The sequence below is a fragment of the Alligator sinensis genome, unplaced genomic scaffold, assembly GCF_000455745.1.
Source record: "Alligator sinensis unplaced genomic scaffold, ASM45574v1 scaffold1405_1, whole genome shotgun sequence".
NCBI lineage: Eukaryota > Metazoa > Chordata > Crocodylia > Alligatoridae > Alligator > Alligator sinensis.
The window spans coordinates 1-17,570 of record NW_005843095.1 but is presented as its reverse complement, the minus strand read 5'-3'; the positions used below and the strand labels follow the sequence as shown (position 1 = coordinate 17,570).

The following is a 17,570-nucleotide window of genomic DNA, read 5'->3' as shown; positions in this document are numbered from 1 at the left end:
TATGCATGATTTGATTGTTACATTAGCTTACAACACAAATATCAATGTTTCTCTCACTTAAAAAAAACCCTTAAATTTCAGAAAGGAATATGCAAACTGATGCTATGCAGAACAAAAGGCATAAGCAGCACTATTCTGGAAACTTTGATCCTTTCTAAAAAGCAAGGAAGAATCCATATAGTTTTCTGTTTCTTTAAGAAAACACGTATTTCAGAGATAGTATACTTGCCATAGAATATTATATGTTAGTTGTCATAGCAACTTTTTTATTATTTTGATGTTGTCAGACTTCAATTGTTTTGAAATTGAGTAATTTTTTTCATTTTCGTTTTCTGGTAGAACACCTTTAAAGAACAGATTCTGATCATTTTTTTAAAATTCCGTTTTTAAACAAATAAAATCTGGTTGTGCTTCTGCTTCTCCGTTAGATTTATAAAGGTAACTTGGTAAGGCTAAAATGAAGCATGCTCAGGACAAGCAAACCTTTACTTTCCCTTTGCCCATTTCCTCTTCAGGAGGAAAGTTTTACTTTCATTGCTGCTGTTACTGGTAAACACTCTCTTGCCAAGCCTGGGGAAGAATATGCATGCAAGCTCTCACATTAATAATACTGTAAAAGTGACAAAAGCACAAAATGGTGTAATGGCCTCCATTGTGGCTGCCACAACAGGACCTGAACTGGGGATCTGTAGTTATTAAAACAGTCTCTACAGTTTGAGATACAATGCCCAGTTCACATGCTGGGAGCAGCAACAGACCCACATTCACCTTTGGTATTCCTGAATCTAACACCTAAAGACCAATGGGGAAAAAAATAGAAATATTTTCCCTCTTTTTTTTTCTCTTTTAGTAAAACTAGGGATTGCTTATAACTGCATTTGATACATATTTTCAGGGGGAAATGCTGTTTTGTATTTGATGGCATCCTTTTAAATATAGCGTGGAAAAAGGAATACAGTCTTCGATGAGAATGTTCACAGTACAAATCTGAGTCATTTGCTGATCCTTTTAGAAATAGTTATTTTCTCTTTTTTTATAAGCTTTTTTTTCAGCTGAATTTATCCATGCATGATTTCAGTCACTTTTATTGAACACAATGAGTTAGTCACTAACATGAATTATGGAGAAAAATATACATTAACAAGCACAAACATCTGAACCTGCTTTTAAGGATTTTTTCTTTTTGAAAACAGAAGTTAATAAAAAAACCTTTATATTTAGTCCACTACTGAAATGATTTTAACTCAGTGGGTTAATTACACAATATTAGATACAAACAGTGCAACACAAAACATAGCTACATCATTATTTGCAATAAATGTTAACTCTAAATAAGTGCAACCTGTCCATAAACACTTGCTATAAACTACTTAAAAATAAAATTTGATGGGTAAACATGAAAAAAAATTCTCCAGGAGAATTTAAAAAAAAAAAAAAATATCAGCACTCATTTAGAGTTTGGGATTTGTGAAAGAAAGCTTTAAAAGGAGCAAACCTGATTGGCTGTGGCTGTTGCGGCGAAGGGGACACTTGTTGCAGGAGTTGTTGCTGCAGAGACAGTGGCGGACGTAGCGCTGTGCATCATGGGTACTTTCAGGAGGGGAACCATGGAAGCAATGAACAGGAGGGTGTAGCATTATGGTAATAGAAGTGGTATTTTGGCATGGTGAATATCAGAGCAGCAAGCCATCATGGGTTAAACCAGCAGATGGCATGCAATCACAATGCAAAGCAAGAAAGCGTGGCAGAGAAATAAAAAAGGGAAAATAGCTTATTACAAGTACAATTAAAGGAAGTTTGTCAACATAATCAGTGATTCCCAGAAAAAAACAAAATAAGTGATTACTACTGGTGTTATATTTAATAATTTGACAAGGTGGGAGGTATCAACCAAAATAGCCTATTTTGTTAAATAAAATTGTTCAATTTGCTAAAACACTATTAAAAAATATCTTTATCACCACTATCCCATGGAAGATTTTAAAAAGCCGGCTCTTTCATTTCATATTAGAAGGGAAAAAATAATTTATTTTATATGAATTAGAAAAACTAATTAATTGCATTTACCGCTATTACAGGTTAAATGTGTATTTTCAACCTTGCTCTACACATACCATTTTTGTTTCTAGATGTATGTTTCATTAGCCCTGAACAACTAATTTTATCTGAGTTAAATTACCATCTGCTTTCAGGCAAAACTCAGTGGCACTAAAATAATTTTCCTGATTTAAATACTAATTTGTTTGATCTAAAAGAGCAAAGCAGATTCTGTGGTAATTTATTTTTCTACTGTTTTAAGGATAAATGTAGTAATGTGTGCATCGGAGACTATTAATTTGATATTCTTTAAAGACTACTCTTGAAAAACCCTCACAGGAGTAGCAAAAACTCACTTGAGTCACCTCATTAGAATCAAAGAGACTATCACCTTGAGTAAGGGTTATTCATGTGAATTGGGGTCTGTGCTAACACACCCTAATTTTCATCACAAAAATATAACTGAGAGAGAACGTGATTCAGAACCTAGGTCACTTGATCAACGCTATATACCAGTATTAAGTGTGTTTCTGGGAAACTCTGATAAAACTTTCTAACACACAGCAAAAAGGAGAAATAGGCACACTACTATGAAACTTTAAAACATTGATGAAATTAGCTTGCTTTTCCAAAATTTATAATACTAGATAATATAAAATATATAAATAAAATTCTTAAAAACTGAAAAGCAGATTTGAATTTATGATTTTATGCTTTTGCAGTGTAGTTTTTATAGCAGGTGATGTCATATCTATCTAAACAGCAAATTTCATCTACAAATAAATCTAAAATCCTACAAACTCAACCAAAAGGACAAATAAACCTTTAAATCAAGTACTTGTCTAAGTCATGTTTAAGATTTTCCAAATAGCTGAAGATACAGAACACAGTATAAAAGAGATCAATAAAGAAATTTGGAACCTACCAATACTGGTAGCGGGTGTCATGCACAAAACTGACCCTGTGTGTCATGCAATGATAGGTGGAAAAAGTGAATAAAGGGAAGAAACAGGTTAGCTGTTTAGAGTTAACATTCCAAGTGAGATTCAAGCATACCCAAGGATAAGTTAGTTAGTTAAACCGAACATTAAGGTCATTCATAGTTTTGTTTACATAGTGAACTGAAATAATTTTTTGTTAAAATACTATTAGTTACCATACAAACATCTTGTATGTTTCTATGTGCATATATGAGACTATGTTTCATAAACTTCTTTCACTTAATATTATTTGCAACAGTATTTTTAGTCCTGATCAAATATTGCATTATGTAATGGCTGCTTAAGTCTACTGCACAGTGAAAACCAGAATTATGCTGGCTATACAGTCCAATGGTTATTATTTTTTCTCATACACAGCAGAGAAAAAACGTAAGTTAAATATACTTTTCCCATTAATATTATTTGGAGATATTAATAAGTTTAGGTTTAATTTTAATGTGCACATTTATAAAAGTTAGAGTAACTTTGGATGTTATTTTTACTAGCAAAAATATTGCAATAATGGAATTGGGAACTGAACATAGCCGAAGAATGTGCCAAATTCCCCTGCAATGTGCCTCAACTGTGCTATGGAAGGACTGTTTCTAGAACTCAGTTTAGCCTTTGTGCCATTCCACTTATATCCTTTCTGCAAAGCCTAGTGAAAAACCCCCCAACAAACAAAAGCCAACCTTCCCATAGGCCTTTTTGGCAAGTTCACAATGCGTACAGGGGAGCATGAGGAGTAGAGAGGAATAGAAACAAAGTATCATGTACACAAAACATTAGGCAGTTACTGCATGTAGAGCACATAGGGCAGATTAAGTTTGCCAAAGTCTGATCATCCCAACGTTTTGTTTATTTTTCATAAATGACAAATGAGTAACTATGAATGACCTTACCATGAAGAATAATTCCAAAAGAAATATAACTTTCCTCTTCTAGTCCTCACAAAAGTTCTACTACACATCTTTTGAAGAAAAAAAATTCTGTGCCTTTTAAGATCACTCACCAAAGAATAAGAAGTGGTGATGGTAATCATACTGATTTACAGAGCTAAAGTGCAAAAAACTGGAGATAAACTGTGCTAAATCAAGCCCCGCACCTTTTATTAGCGAGTCATTGATTAGGAAAGGCAGAGGAGTTTTACAAGACAATTTATCAGTGTTCCACATATTCAATCAACAAAACCTGGTCTTAGATTTAACTTTTCTAACACACATTTAGAAATTACACTGTTTCAGAATATGTTGGATTATCATTTCAAATCAACATGTGTACAGCTCTTCATACAGGGATGGTGTGGATGAATTTAGGCCCAGCAAATTCAAGAAGGCACAGTTCCTCCTGGACTCTACAGGGAGTGTAATAATCACAGATGCAATATGCCCCAAATCCCACGAAAGGTTGTTCTACTGACTAATTGCAAAGATGTTCCCTGGCTTACTTCATTATTCCTGTCCCCTTCTCTCCACCCCAGAAATGTCAGTGATGCTGGATGGGTTGATTTGTCATGTTCCCTGTGAGCAAGGTCTCCCATTTTGCCTGGCCTGATGTACTATGACTGCAGATGAAAGACTCCATGTACGTCTTCCTTTTTTGTGCATCTGTATTGGGACTGGACAACAATCTGGCCCTTAGAGTTTGGCAAAAAGACCCACATCCCTTACATCATGAACTTAAAATAAGAAATCTGTCACTTAATTATGAGCTATTTTTATAACAAACCGTGTATTAGCCAAAAACAGGAACTGAAGAGAAACAGCACGTGAAATAAGCTGCTTAAGGAAACAAGCATTTTAATTTGGAAAATATCCAAGTGCTATTTCACTGAAGCATTTTTAAATTACTGTATTTTCCAAGGTTATTTTAAGTCCTATGGTAATTATATACAGTGGTGATAAGCTCTGAAAGTCAGTTCCTAAGAGGAGGAACAATGAACATCTCACCACAAGGTCTTATGGTTGTGGTTTTCAGTAAATTTGCTGAGACTCTCGGACACTTCTTAGAACTGGATAGTCCAGCATTTATTTCTCAATAATTAGGCAGGCTTGCCAATTCCTTCAAACTTTGACACAAAAATCAGCACATCTTCTACTATACTTGCAAGGTGCAAAATATTCATGTATCTTAGTAGAAACGGCACAAGATTTTGGAAGCTCTTTGCAAGATTCAAGTGGGGCAATATACTAAAATATTTGCATAAAATAAATATCTTTATAAGCTGCTTCTTTTTTTTTTTTTTTTTTTCAAATGCAGGGCCAGATTCTAAAGTTTTTACCATGTTTTTATTCAGTTCTGAGCACAGGCAAATTTCCACTGAAGTCCATGTGATTTTTGCTTTTATTTTAAAAAAAGATATATATTGTGAATTACACTCTATAACAAGAAATTGGCAAATCATGAATTCTCTCTCTCGTTTAATTCAAGATTATTGCTATATACTTAAAGAACATGATAAAAGGTTAATGAATGCATTCAAAAATATAAAATGCATTTACTGAAGGAAAAACTGAAATGTTTTAAATCATCCTGAAAATTCAGAGTTGAAAACAAACTGGAATTATGTTCTTTAATGCACTGTACTATGTATTTTACCATTAGATACTTCTCTTTTCCCATAACTTAGAGAACTGTATTGCATTGGTTCAATTTATCCCAAGGTGTACAACAAAGTTGTATATTCCTTCTTCTTTAAAAGGGGTAAAAAGAGGTATCGACACCACCTGTTTGAGTTCAGGATGTTAGGCATGGTGCACTATGGATGGATGGTCTAGTTTTCTTGAGTTTTGAACAACAGTAGTTGTTATACTGCTACTATTCCACTATAGCTGAAACACTTACAAGAATTCCAGCAACAAGTATTAGTCACAAAATATGGGGGAGTTTTGGGTCACAAAATTAAGTGACAAAGAAAATGGAAAAAAAAAACCTGATTACAGAATTGTTCAATGCAGATATAAAGTGCATTATAATCCCATCATGCTCCCATGCAGAAGTTTACCATTCTAGTTTAGGAGGGGGAAAGTGGTGTAATGCAGTAAAAGTGGAAATACAAGATATGCCCAGAGAGCAGGGAATCTTAGTGTTGTTCCTGAAGCATTTCTGAAATTATGCCTCCATTCCATGGTTTTTATGATGTTCCTCCTCCCCGCCCACTGCAGCACATCTCTGGTTGACAGAGCTAAAATGCAACTGATTTAATACAGATGAGAAGTACTATGCTGTACATATAAAATAGGGACAACAATTGAATATAAGAAAAATACTAATCTCGTGTCATGGTAAAATTACCTTGTGAATCCTAATATTCTGTATATCATTTACTGTCAATATCTGTGAACACTGTATCCTGAGTGGGATAAGGAGCAGAAGACACATTAAAGTATACTAAGTGTGATAAAACAGCGTGTACAAGTGATAGGAACTATGTTATGTGGAGAACATCAAAAGAAGACTCTTTTTAAGTGCAAATGCAACATACCTGTTGGAATAAATGCTGCGTGTTGCTGCAACTGTGCATTGGCAAGCGCCTGTTGATAGTGCAAGACACTGGGATTAAAAACGGCACTGGCACCATTGTTTTTTTCAAGTGCTTGTCTCTTTGGTAATGGATGAAGAACACTGGGAGGAAAGGCCTGCAAATAAGGAATTCAATTGAATTTGAAGTATTTTAAAGACATATCTTTTTTTCATGTACAGTTCAATAAAATTATGTAATATACTTTTTAAAAAAGCAGTTACAGATGCCTTGCCATGCACCTTAACCCAAAGCATTGCAATGTAAAATGAGTGGTATTTTGTTATTGATAGCAAAAGCATGGTACTATTAACCTAAAACTGTAGCATCACAACTACTGAAAAGAAAGGCCTTTAAAGCAACAAAAACAGTATTTCCTTTAAACAGGGTTTAAAAAATTCTAGGGAGAAAAAACCACTTGTGTTTCATTGCCAAGTATTTCTTTTAGCTAAATAATTTTCCAATTATTAAATGCAATAATGAATTATGTTACGCATTTTTATTACAAAAGCAGTTTTATCTCATTTCAACTTCATGATAAGGTATTTTTAAATGAAACCATGTTAGGAAAAAACTAAATTGTTTGCATTTATTATGTATGGAATGAGATGGATAAATACAGTACTGAATTTTCTGTAAATTAATAATATATTTTTCAATTGATGTTTTAAAAAAAGCAATAAAAATTTCATTAGTTGCTTCTCTGAAAAGCTACATGCAAAGCAAAAGGTGAAAGGTCAAAGTACCAGGTCTACAGTTGCTTCGAGAGGTCGCTTCATTGCTTTGGCAGTCGACTGAGTCTTTTAATAACAGGCAGCGAGCACATGATGGCAGTGGGCCAATGGGAGTCAAGCGAATTAACATACAGGTAAACAGCAAGCAGAGGTGCATCATGGGAACGGCATTGCATTGTGGATAGGTGAGAAGGAAAAAAATATTCTGAATGCAATATACAACATACAAAACACTAGGCATGCACAACAACAAAAATGTTTTCTAAAGAAATGAATATTACACCTTGAATTAGTACTGAAGCAAAAATGCATCTACTATACCTTAGTTAAAAGCATATAAGAGAGTAAAATATAGATGTTTGAAATTCAGGAAAGTTAAGTAAAATAGCAGCTTGCAGACACTACTAAGCATTTTATAACTTCACAGAAATGCATACGTTTTAAGGATTTTTTACAAGGATTTCTGATAAGTTAGTTACATCAGATTAAAAAGCATAAATAATTTTGTCAATACTAAAATTTTAAATACAAAGCAATAGTGAGAATTTAATACTTTAATAGGACTACTGACCTGTGTAAGCATTTGCAGGATTTATGTCTTAATTATTAAAATGTACATTTCAATAGACTTTGGGATCAAGTACAAAGAGTTTTTCTTTTTCAAATACAGGGTTAATGAATGTTAAGTCTAATCACTAACTTATCATCAATTCCTTGTATTTTACTGCAGCTGGAACCATAAAGAAGACATCTGCTTTTAACTTACCACATTACATTGAGAAAAAGCCCTTTTTAAAGGAACACTAAGTTTTCTGATCAATTTTAATACTAACTTCAAAACTAGGTAATGATAGAAAATAGTACTTGTCAATAAGGGAACACAGCCGGTAATTAGAACAGGAATCATGGCAGTAATTCTTCAAATATTTAAATGTAACTTAATTTACTTAAGCAAAACAAGTAATATTTAAATAACTTAATTTGCATAAAATTAAACAAGGGCCAATTTGATACTATTCTGACAGAAAATTTAGTTTAACTTTAAATTAAATGTTTTGTGATTTAAATTAGGCTTCAAGAAAACATATGGAGAGGAAGGTTTGCTCATAAATCAAATCCATTTTTGCACTCATGATGATAGTTAGCTTGCCAATGTCTACACGATAACTTAATATTCACCCTGTCTCCATCTTGGACATTCCCTGCATCCAATAAAAATGAAAAAGGAGGACAAAGTATTGAGCAAGTACTACAGTGGTTCTCAACCTTACCCAGGTCATGGCATCCACCACAATTATTTTGAATGTGGCAGTCCCCCTGGCTGAGAACCACTGTTGGCACTGCCTCATCTTCCCTTAGTGCTTCTCAGCCAGGTTCTGCTACCTCCAGATGAAACTACCCCACAGGCCTACAGTACTACCAGCCCAAGAAAGGCCATACCACATGCATGTTCTTCTGCATTAGGGCTCTCTAATAAACCTAAAGGAGACAGTAGAGCTGACTCCTACTATGTTGCCCTTCCTGGTCCATCTCCCCCATGCTCCTCCTAGAAACAGACATGGGCAGGACAGTTTCACCCATGCCTCTATTTCTGGGAGGAATATATGGGGTTCTAGACCAGGAAGGGCTACACAATACAAGGCAGCTTTTCTGCCTGCTTTAGGCTGATCAGAGAGACCTAATGCAGAAGTAGTGTAAGAGGCAATTTTACTTGGCTGCTGCTGCCGTGGCACCCCTTGTGGGGGCCTTGTGGTACCCAAGGGTGCTGCAATACTCTAGTTGAGAACCACTGATGCACCATGCATAAAACAAAGTACCTTCACAGAACTGGTCAATGACAACATGAATAATTTGCAAGATAGCTATTGCTTCTTAAAAACACCTTTCCCAATTTCATTTTCTGTTTTTCCAATTATCACCTCATATGCCGCTTTCACTTGCAAATGCATTAAGACTTCCTACTGACTTATTCTCTCCTTTAGCTCATTCTTCTGCTCTGTGGTATCTGTTCTTTCTAAGGTCATTCATGACCTGCCTAAGCGACTTCTGTCTGTTTTCATCAACCTCAGTATGTCCAACAATGCTGATCACTCCCTCAACTCTCCCCTCTGTAAAATGTCTAACAGTGCCCATGCACCTTTGTAAAATTACTCTGAGACCATTATGGAGGAAGATATATTCAAATGTGAAGCATAAAGGCTGGATTTAATTCTCTGAAGTGATAAGGCCCAAATTTCCATTTGAGTGTGAGAGTTGAAGGTACTCTCCCCATTACTATCATCATCCAGATACAGATCTCACCCACTTTCACAGGGTCATCAACTATCTTTATGACTCCCGTATCTTCACCTCTGCCCTCTTCCTTCCCTCTCAACTCAGACACATGTCTGTTCTACACAGGCCTCAATTTGCTTGTTCCATTGTAAACTTCTGTTTTCTAATCTTTGTTAGTCCTTCCCTTCCTTCCGCTTCCTAGTCCTCAATTTTAAGGCTCCCTCTATTAACACTATCTCTTTCTCTAGGAGTCAGCTTTTGCTTCTTTAAAGCCACCCCTCCCAACTTTCCCAAGGCTTCAGTTTGGATCTACCCTTCCTCCCTATCTTCATACGTCTTTTCAATTTCTCCTCAACTCTCAAAACTCTTTTTAGAGCCTTGTTCACCAACCAATTTTCCTTTCAATATTTTAACCTTTCTATCAAACACCTTTCTTTCACTAGACCTGACAGTGATTACCTACCAAACACTAATGTCCTATTCACTGCCTGTGCCAAAGAAATTCTCTTCAGTCAAACCATGGGATTTTTCCAGCTCCTATGTGCTACTGCACGGTAACATACATTTACCCAGGGGGGATCTCTTTCCTTGTTCTTGAGGCATGCATTTTGGTCAAGACTTCTCTGTTTACACAAGCCTATAAATGTAAGGTTTTTAGTTTGTTTTTTTGAGAGGCCACAAGCAATGTCCTTACACAGAGGTTTTCCAACATTTTGGAGTAGGGCTAAGCTTTGATGGAGCTTAGCTCCAAGCCTGAGTTGCTTCCAACCAGGCCTGTGCCACTGCAGCTGCAGCTAGAAGTCTCCCCGTGCAGTGCTGCTGTCACAGGTGCTCCCTGCTGCCCAGAGAAACCACCCCACTGCTGAAACACTGCTTAAGTCTCCCCTCCAGCCTCCAACAAAACATCAGTGAAGCCTCCCATCTCTATGGACTGGATTAAAATGGCTCTGAGACAGATTTTGTCTGGAGGTTGTAGGTTGCTAACCTCCATCCTAAATAACGTGAACTACATCTCAGTCGATGGAATTCACTAGATAACTTCCTTCCTGTCACAATTACAGTTGTTTCCTTCTGGCAACTATGACAATTGGGGACACAGAAATGAGAAGACAAGGAAATGAAGTTACTGCATAAACCATCAGTGATCCACACAGTATAATTAAGGAACTGCAGTTTTTAAGCTACTGCAAAATGTGCCTGAGAGCTGGTTGATAAGAGCTTTGAGAAGTTAGAAAAGGACCAACACTGCTGAAGATGTACTTTCAGGCGTGTTCTACAGCAAAAGAAAAAAAAAGTACATTGTATTTGAACATTTATGAAAAGTGAAGTTTGCAAAATAATCCATTCCTTTAGTAATAATAGGAGGCCTTGAGTGATCTAAGCCTCAAGGACCTGAGATTCTTTGGACTCCTCTATATGTTGTATCTATTATGCAGTTACCTTAATTGTGCAATAAATTTAGATGTGGAGAAGCTTGAGAGAGTCCAGAGGAGAGCCACATGCATGATCAGAGGTCAGGAAAACAGACCTTACAATAAGAGGCTGAGAGCCATGGGACTCTTCAGCCTGGAAAAGCAGGCTCAGCAGTGATCCGGTGGTCAGCTATAAGTTTATCAGGGATGCTCATCAGGAACTGGAGGAACATCTGTTCACCAGAGCGCCCCAAAGGACGACATGATTGAACGGTCACAAACTCCTCTGTGATCGTTTCAGGCTGGACATAAGGAAGAACTTCTTTACTGTCCGAGCCCCCAAGGTTTGGAATAGTCTGCCACCGGAGGTGGTTCAAGCACCTACTTTGAACGCCTTCAACAGACATTTGGATGTCTATCTTGCTGGGATCCTATGACCCCTGCTGACTTCCTGCCCTTTGGGCAGGGGGCTGGACTCGATGATCTTCCAAGGTCCCTTCCAGCCCTAAAGTCTATGACTCTATGAACTATGCACCTTAAAAAGGTTCAAACATCTATAAAGTTATTGCTTGAAAATGTGTAATAACTGTATAGCTGGTTTCTATCTGGCTTTGATTTGCATGTGTAGGCAGTCTGCGGCTGGGAGAGCACAGCTGTTGTGATCTTCCAGCTGCTGGGGTGCTCAACACATACCTGCGGCTGGGAGACTGCAGCCACTGAGATCCCTCAGCTGCAGGGTTCTCCAGGCAGTGGCTGGGAGATTGAAGCTGCTGTGATCTCCCAACTATTGCTCCATGGACCCCACAACTAGAAGAGTGCAGCTGCTGTGGTCTCCCAGCTGAAGGGCACCACACGCATCCGTGCTTCCTCCGTAGCTGCTGGGACTGAAAGTCCAGCAGCTGACGGGTCTCCAGCTGTACCAAACATGGAGCTGGGGCCAAGAGGCCCGCCAGGTATGAGGACTCTTGGTGCCAGCTACATGTGGCATAGCTGGGATGAAAAGACCTGTCAGCTGCAGGGACTTTCAGCGCCATCTGCAGGTGGGGCACAGCCAGGATTGAGAGTCCTGTCAGCTGCATGACGGTACTAGCTGCATGTGGTCCCTGTGGGTGGGAGCTCTGTCAGCAGAGGCAGCTTTCAGACATGTAAGCCTGCTTCTTGCTGATATATGCAATAGGATGTCATGGGATCTAATGCACTATCACACAATCACACCTCCTGCCATTCATATGTAGCATGGCAGGAAGTGGAACTGTGTGGATTGTGCATTAGATCCCATCATGTCTTTACCTGCATGTGTAGAGGGGGGCTTTGACCTGTATTCCTGCCCAACCACTATAATATTCACAATTTTCACTTCTCAAGTCATAATTTCAAGTTGAGAATCAGTCTGGAAGCAGAACGTGTTTGGTTAAAGATCTTTGTCTTTTACAAAGAAGAACAACCAGAGATTTCCAGTGGCTACTTCTGAACAATTTCCTTGAATATTTTGGGGCTCTTCTTATTTAGAATACATTAGCTATTGCTTTTCTTTGTCATTCCCTATATTGTGTCAGTGGAGATATGATCCCATTTATTCTACCTGACGGGTTGCTTTGTTCTAGATTTGTATTAAATAAAAACGACTGTGATGAAGAATGCTTTTTTTTTTTTTTGCCTGTACTGTTACTCTGGGGAACCTAAATATCCGATTAAAGCTCATGAATATAATTTTCTGTGGAAGGGATATACACAGCCTCTCAGTTACATGGCCTCTGCCTTCTCCCATGGTAGTGGAATGCTAGTAATTCAATCCTGTGTTTCTAAAGATTCTCCACGTAGTCCTGAATCTTAGGATCTCAAAATTTCTAATATGGCGTATTTGAATCACAGAAAACGTATCCTATGATTCCTTAGATTCAGGAAAAAATATGCTTTTGCTTATCTTATTACTTTTTCTAAATGCAAGATGAATTTTGCACATTGGAGAAGTACTACTGCAAAAATCTCATGCCTTTTTAATTCCAGGTCAATCTCCAGATTTAACTAACATTTTCATATGGCAAGAGAAAATACTAATTTGAAGGAAATTGTCTTCTGCTGTTTTCTTGTGTTTGGAAGTCTTAATTCTTTCAGTAGTCATATTTGAAAGAAACTCACTCCTTGTCCCTGGAACGTCTGGTCTCTATTTATTTCTGAGATACAATAGCCTGTGATAGTTATATACTGTAGTGTACTTGTTTTTGGTAGGTTTCTTATTCTCAGAGTAACTGTATTGTCTATAACTGTTGTATGCACTATCCACAAGTCACATCTGTGTCATTATTCTTTCAGTGCCAGGAGTTAGGACAATGCTTCTTTGATCTGTACTGACTGTACTTCTGTCCCCAGAATAAAATCCTGCATGCTTTATTTATTCACTTCTTTCAATACTGATGTGGAATTTTTGCTAGCAAGTGTCAGCCATATTTTAAAACAAAGACGCTTGAAGCCCCTGAAAACAACTTTTAAAAAAAAACCTTACTTGATGTGATTTTCTATATAAGTTTTATCATAGCATTCACAGAATAGTCTCTCAATGTCTGAAAAAAACTAATGAATGAAATCTCACTATTCTCATTTTACTAATGGAGAAACTGAGGCACAGTGCCCAGGACACTAAAGTCAGTGGGGAAACTGAGAAGAAAAAAAAAGCCCAGATCTCTTATCTATGGCCTACACTTTAGGCACAAAATCATTTTTTCTTTAATTCTCATTTCCTAATTTTCACATTGTGTTTCTGCCAGCAAGGAGCTAACACAGCACAGGTTTACATATTTTCCATGGACCACTTCAATTTCACCAGTTTTATGTTTCATCAAGAAATATTAGGAAGCAAATTTAGCATATAATTGAGAGAGAGAGAGAGAGGAAAGGCAGCAGAAACTGTCTAACTGCTTCACTGTACTCAAAGGACATAACTATTGTTCTGAAATTATTGAGGGAAAAACAAAAGGTAATTTTTTCATTTCCCTAAAGCAATAGTAATAATTTTATAATTTCTCAACTTTTATGAAGAATGTAAAATTTAACAGCCTCCTAAAAAATGCTACTGCTTGACGTCAAACCACAATTAAGAAGTTTATGAAAAAATCAGCCATATATTCTAGCACTTACCATCACTGTAGCAGCTGCAGCAGCAGCTTGAGCTGCCACTGCAGCCTGGTTGGCTTGGTGTTGAGCAGCTTTGATTTTGGCCTGCAAATGTGCAGGAGGGTGAAAATATTTGCATTTCTCCCTCATGCAACGACCTTTTATATAATCCATACAAACGGTTACAGTGTTGTCATTTGTGTCAATCATTGTGCTGTCTGCAGGATGTGCAAAGCGGCAATCAGTCTCTCCGCGCGCACAGTTTCCTCGCTGGAACTCCCTGCATACCTATGTGCAAAACAATACTTATTACTGATAGTGGATGCCTGATAACTGTTGCTAGTATATATATATATATATATATATATAAAAACCTATACAGCTCTATTTTACTGTGATTTCCACTCTGTTTTTCACATTCTCTTTGTAACCATTTAAAATTCCTGGGGTGGTGGGACCTAACCAGTTTTTAGCTTATGTTTTTAAAATGTTTGCTTGCTTTTATTGGTATTGAAATTACAGCTGTGTCACCTCATAATATAAATTGAATGCACAAAGAACCAAGTCATCCCCAAACCTCTCTGCTTGCTTCCCAACATTAAACCCCTGGGGAGTAGTGTTATTAATTATTTGCTCCAGAGAAGCCGATTAAGAAGCATAAAATATCTGGTTCCGTTCTGGTCTTGTTTGCATCAGTCTGATTGTATTGACAGAAGAAGTGTTCCTCTAATAGAGGGAATGGCAACTTAGGGCAGTGGAAGGCTTTGCACCCAACGCACTGTGTTGCGCTGCAGCCAGGCAGTTTGGTGACGGTGACCTCATACAGACATTCTGTTTTTCCTAGGAGAGTCATTGCTCTCCCAGTAGAAATCGTGTGTGTATAGGCGTTCAGGTTTTTTCTCACAAAGTAAAAATGACCACTCTAGGAGAAAAATAACCTGGGAATAAACAGGCTGATCATGGGTAGTCTGGGTCAGCCAATCAGGGCTGCCTTATTCACTGCTGCCATCTGTTGTCTGGCAGACTAAGGGAGCCAGCATTTCATGCTGAGATGTGTGCAGAGACCTGGCTGCACAGTGTCAGCACTACAAGATCTCCATTCTCAGAGCCACACACAGCTCTGGGTAGAACCCAGACTAGGAGAACCAACCTGAGATAATTCTCACAGATTATTTGAATGTGTGTATGCTGCCAGTGAGAAGTGGGGGTGGAGGTAGGAGTGGTAGCAGCTGCTCCTACCAGCCAGCCTTTGATCTGACCTGGGACATTCGGGCCCGCCACTGGAACATGTTGTTAAGCCCTGCTCTTATATACCATAGAGAAGATTTGGGATCAATCTTACTGTGTTCTGCAGGACCATAAAGCAAAACTAACACTTCTGTTCTTTAAAAAGCAAAACCAAAAATCAATTCATTGAGACAGATCTGATTTTTTTTAACCTGAATATTTAAGTTTCCATTTTCAGGGAAGGACCTCCCTGCTGGGGCCATTTTACTAGTTATCTGAACCTGAAATACAGATCGTAGACTTCTAAGATCCCAGCGCTCTAAACTGACTGAACATGGAAATAGCCACAAGCACATGTAGAACCTTTCCGACTTCAATGCATATGTGCAGAGTTTGCCCATTTGTGGTCAACTACACAATTTCTATTTTAGAATTTTACAGAGTGCAGTTTCTTAAGGCTGAGTTAATACTAGAGACAAATTGGCCTTTAGAACCTACAGATATTTCCTTATCAGATTAAAACTTTGTAAAGTAGTGCACATGATATTATGGGTATAAATCTTATGTGCCTGTTAATTTCTCTGTAAAGAAATTCACAAAGATTAAGAGGCATTTAAAAAAATTAACAAATATGTGTTACTTTCTATGTTTATTAGACAAATTAAGTCTGAATAGTCAATTTTATAACATGTTGACTTAATTTTATTTAAAATACACAAAAATGATAGTACCATTTCCACTAAATGCAAGTTCATATCCTGCATTTGCAATAACCGCAGTTTAGTTTTTTGGCTGAAAACAGCTCTAAAAGCAATTAATCTTTTTCAAAGCTCTTACATATAAAAATAGCAGAAAATTGCATTTCCAATCACAATGCTGTTTGTAGTACCTCCAGTTTATCAGTCCTGAGGAGTTTCTGAGTAGCAGTTGAACCAGGGACTGAGACAGGTGGACTTCCAGGAACAATTACAGGTGGTGTGGGTAGGATTTCAGTAGGAACTAACCCAACTCCAGTTGTTACTGGTGTTATATAAGGAGCAAAACTAATAGCTGCGTTCGTTCCTATTGTTGGACCTACTGGAAACGTAGGCTGCAAAATGGAAACACAACGAGATGAAAAATGAATGTGATTTTACACTAAGACTTAAAAAAAAATCACAGCTCTTAGTTACAGTGTTCTGCACATTCTCTCTAGGTTTTACTCATTTTCTTAATCAGATCATAAAGAGTAGACAAAATTTGCACCGCATTTCTACAAAGTGAAACTTAAAGCTGGCTGAACTTCACTGAGGACCAGCTTACAGGTCATGTTTATTTATACACCTAAAATAAAGGGAAACTTTGATCTACTGTTGTTTCTCTATCTCTGCCTTTCTCTGAAAAACCTGATATTTTTCTCAGCATTGAATTTTATAAGTGAAATGTCATTCAGTACATTAAGCCCATGCTTATAATAACAGTACGTAAACTAAACACTCTGGCATGTTACTGCTATCAATTTGCATGTTGTCTTTGGTTATTGTACACAATTTTAGTTTAGTATGGCAGTGACATCAAAAACTTGGCCTGTGCCATGTTTATATAATATCAAGCTGTCACCTCTGGCAATTGGACCAAATATTATGACCATAAACAGGACCCATTAGTTATGTTTTTTTCTCAGATTGACAGTTGGCAGAACAGAGGCAAGTCATAAAAACATAAATGCTGTACTAGGTCAGATCAATGGTCCATCGAGCCCAGTATCTTGTCTCTAACAATGGCAAGAGTAGATACTTTAGAGTAATGGATTCCAACCTTTTTAAGCAGATCACTTTTTGAATTAAAAAGCAACCCAGGATTCTGCCGTGCCCCTGCCCCCAGCCAGTTTGTGGGGAGGAAAGCGGGGGTGGGGGGGTGGAGATCAAGGCGGAGGGCGAAAAAATTATTTGGGGGTGCCCCACCCCGCATGTAAGCCTGGGGGAGAAGGGGCGTAGGGCAGATAGAGGCCCCAGCAGTTAAGGAGGGAGTGGGGCACAGGCAGGTGCAGGGGCTGGGGCAAGTGGGGCTCCAGGCTTGTTCTACCATCTGGCCCGGCCGGGGCCCCACTCACCCTAGACCCTGCTCCTACCTGTGCCCCGCTCTCTGGCTTACTGCTGAGGCCTTGATCTGCCCCCACCCCCATGGCAGTGAGGGAAGGAGTGGAGCTGGGGCTGGGGAAGCGGCAGGCCCTGTACAGCTGGCTCACCCACAGGGTGCCCAGTGCAGGGAGGGGGTGGCAGCTCCCACCACTGCA

The 17,570-nt window shown here is 38.0% G+C and overlaps 1 protein-coding gene across 1 annotated transcript in view; it reads right to left on the bottom strand.

Moving 5' to 3' along the window:
• LOC102384153 (muscleblind-like protein 2) overlaps positions 1-16,427 on the bottom strand; it is a gene marked incomplete at its 5' end in the record, with an annotated part of 42,888 nt that extends 26,461 nt beyond the window's left edge. The window contains 6 exons of the mRNA XM_006037293.3: positions 1,496-1,590; positions 2,963-2,998; positions 6,502-6,655; positions 7,284-7,337; positions 14,093-14,356; positions 16,185-16,427. Coding sequence (XP_006037355.1) covers positions 1,496-1,590; positions 2,963-2,998; positions 6,502-6,655; positions 7,284-7,337; positions 14,093-14,356; positions 16,185-16,427 — 846 coding nt within the window. The remainder of the gene's footprint in view (positions 1-1,495; positions 1,591-2,962; positions 2,999-6,501; positions 6,656-7,283; positions 7,338-14,092; positions 14,357-16,184) is intronic.
• Between the last annotated feature and the right edge of the window lie 1,143 nt (positions 16,428-17,570).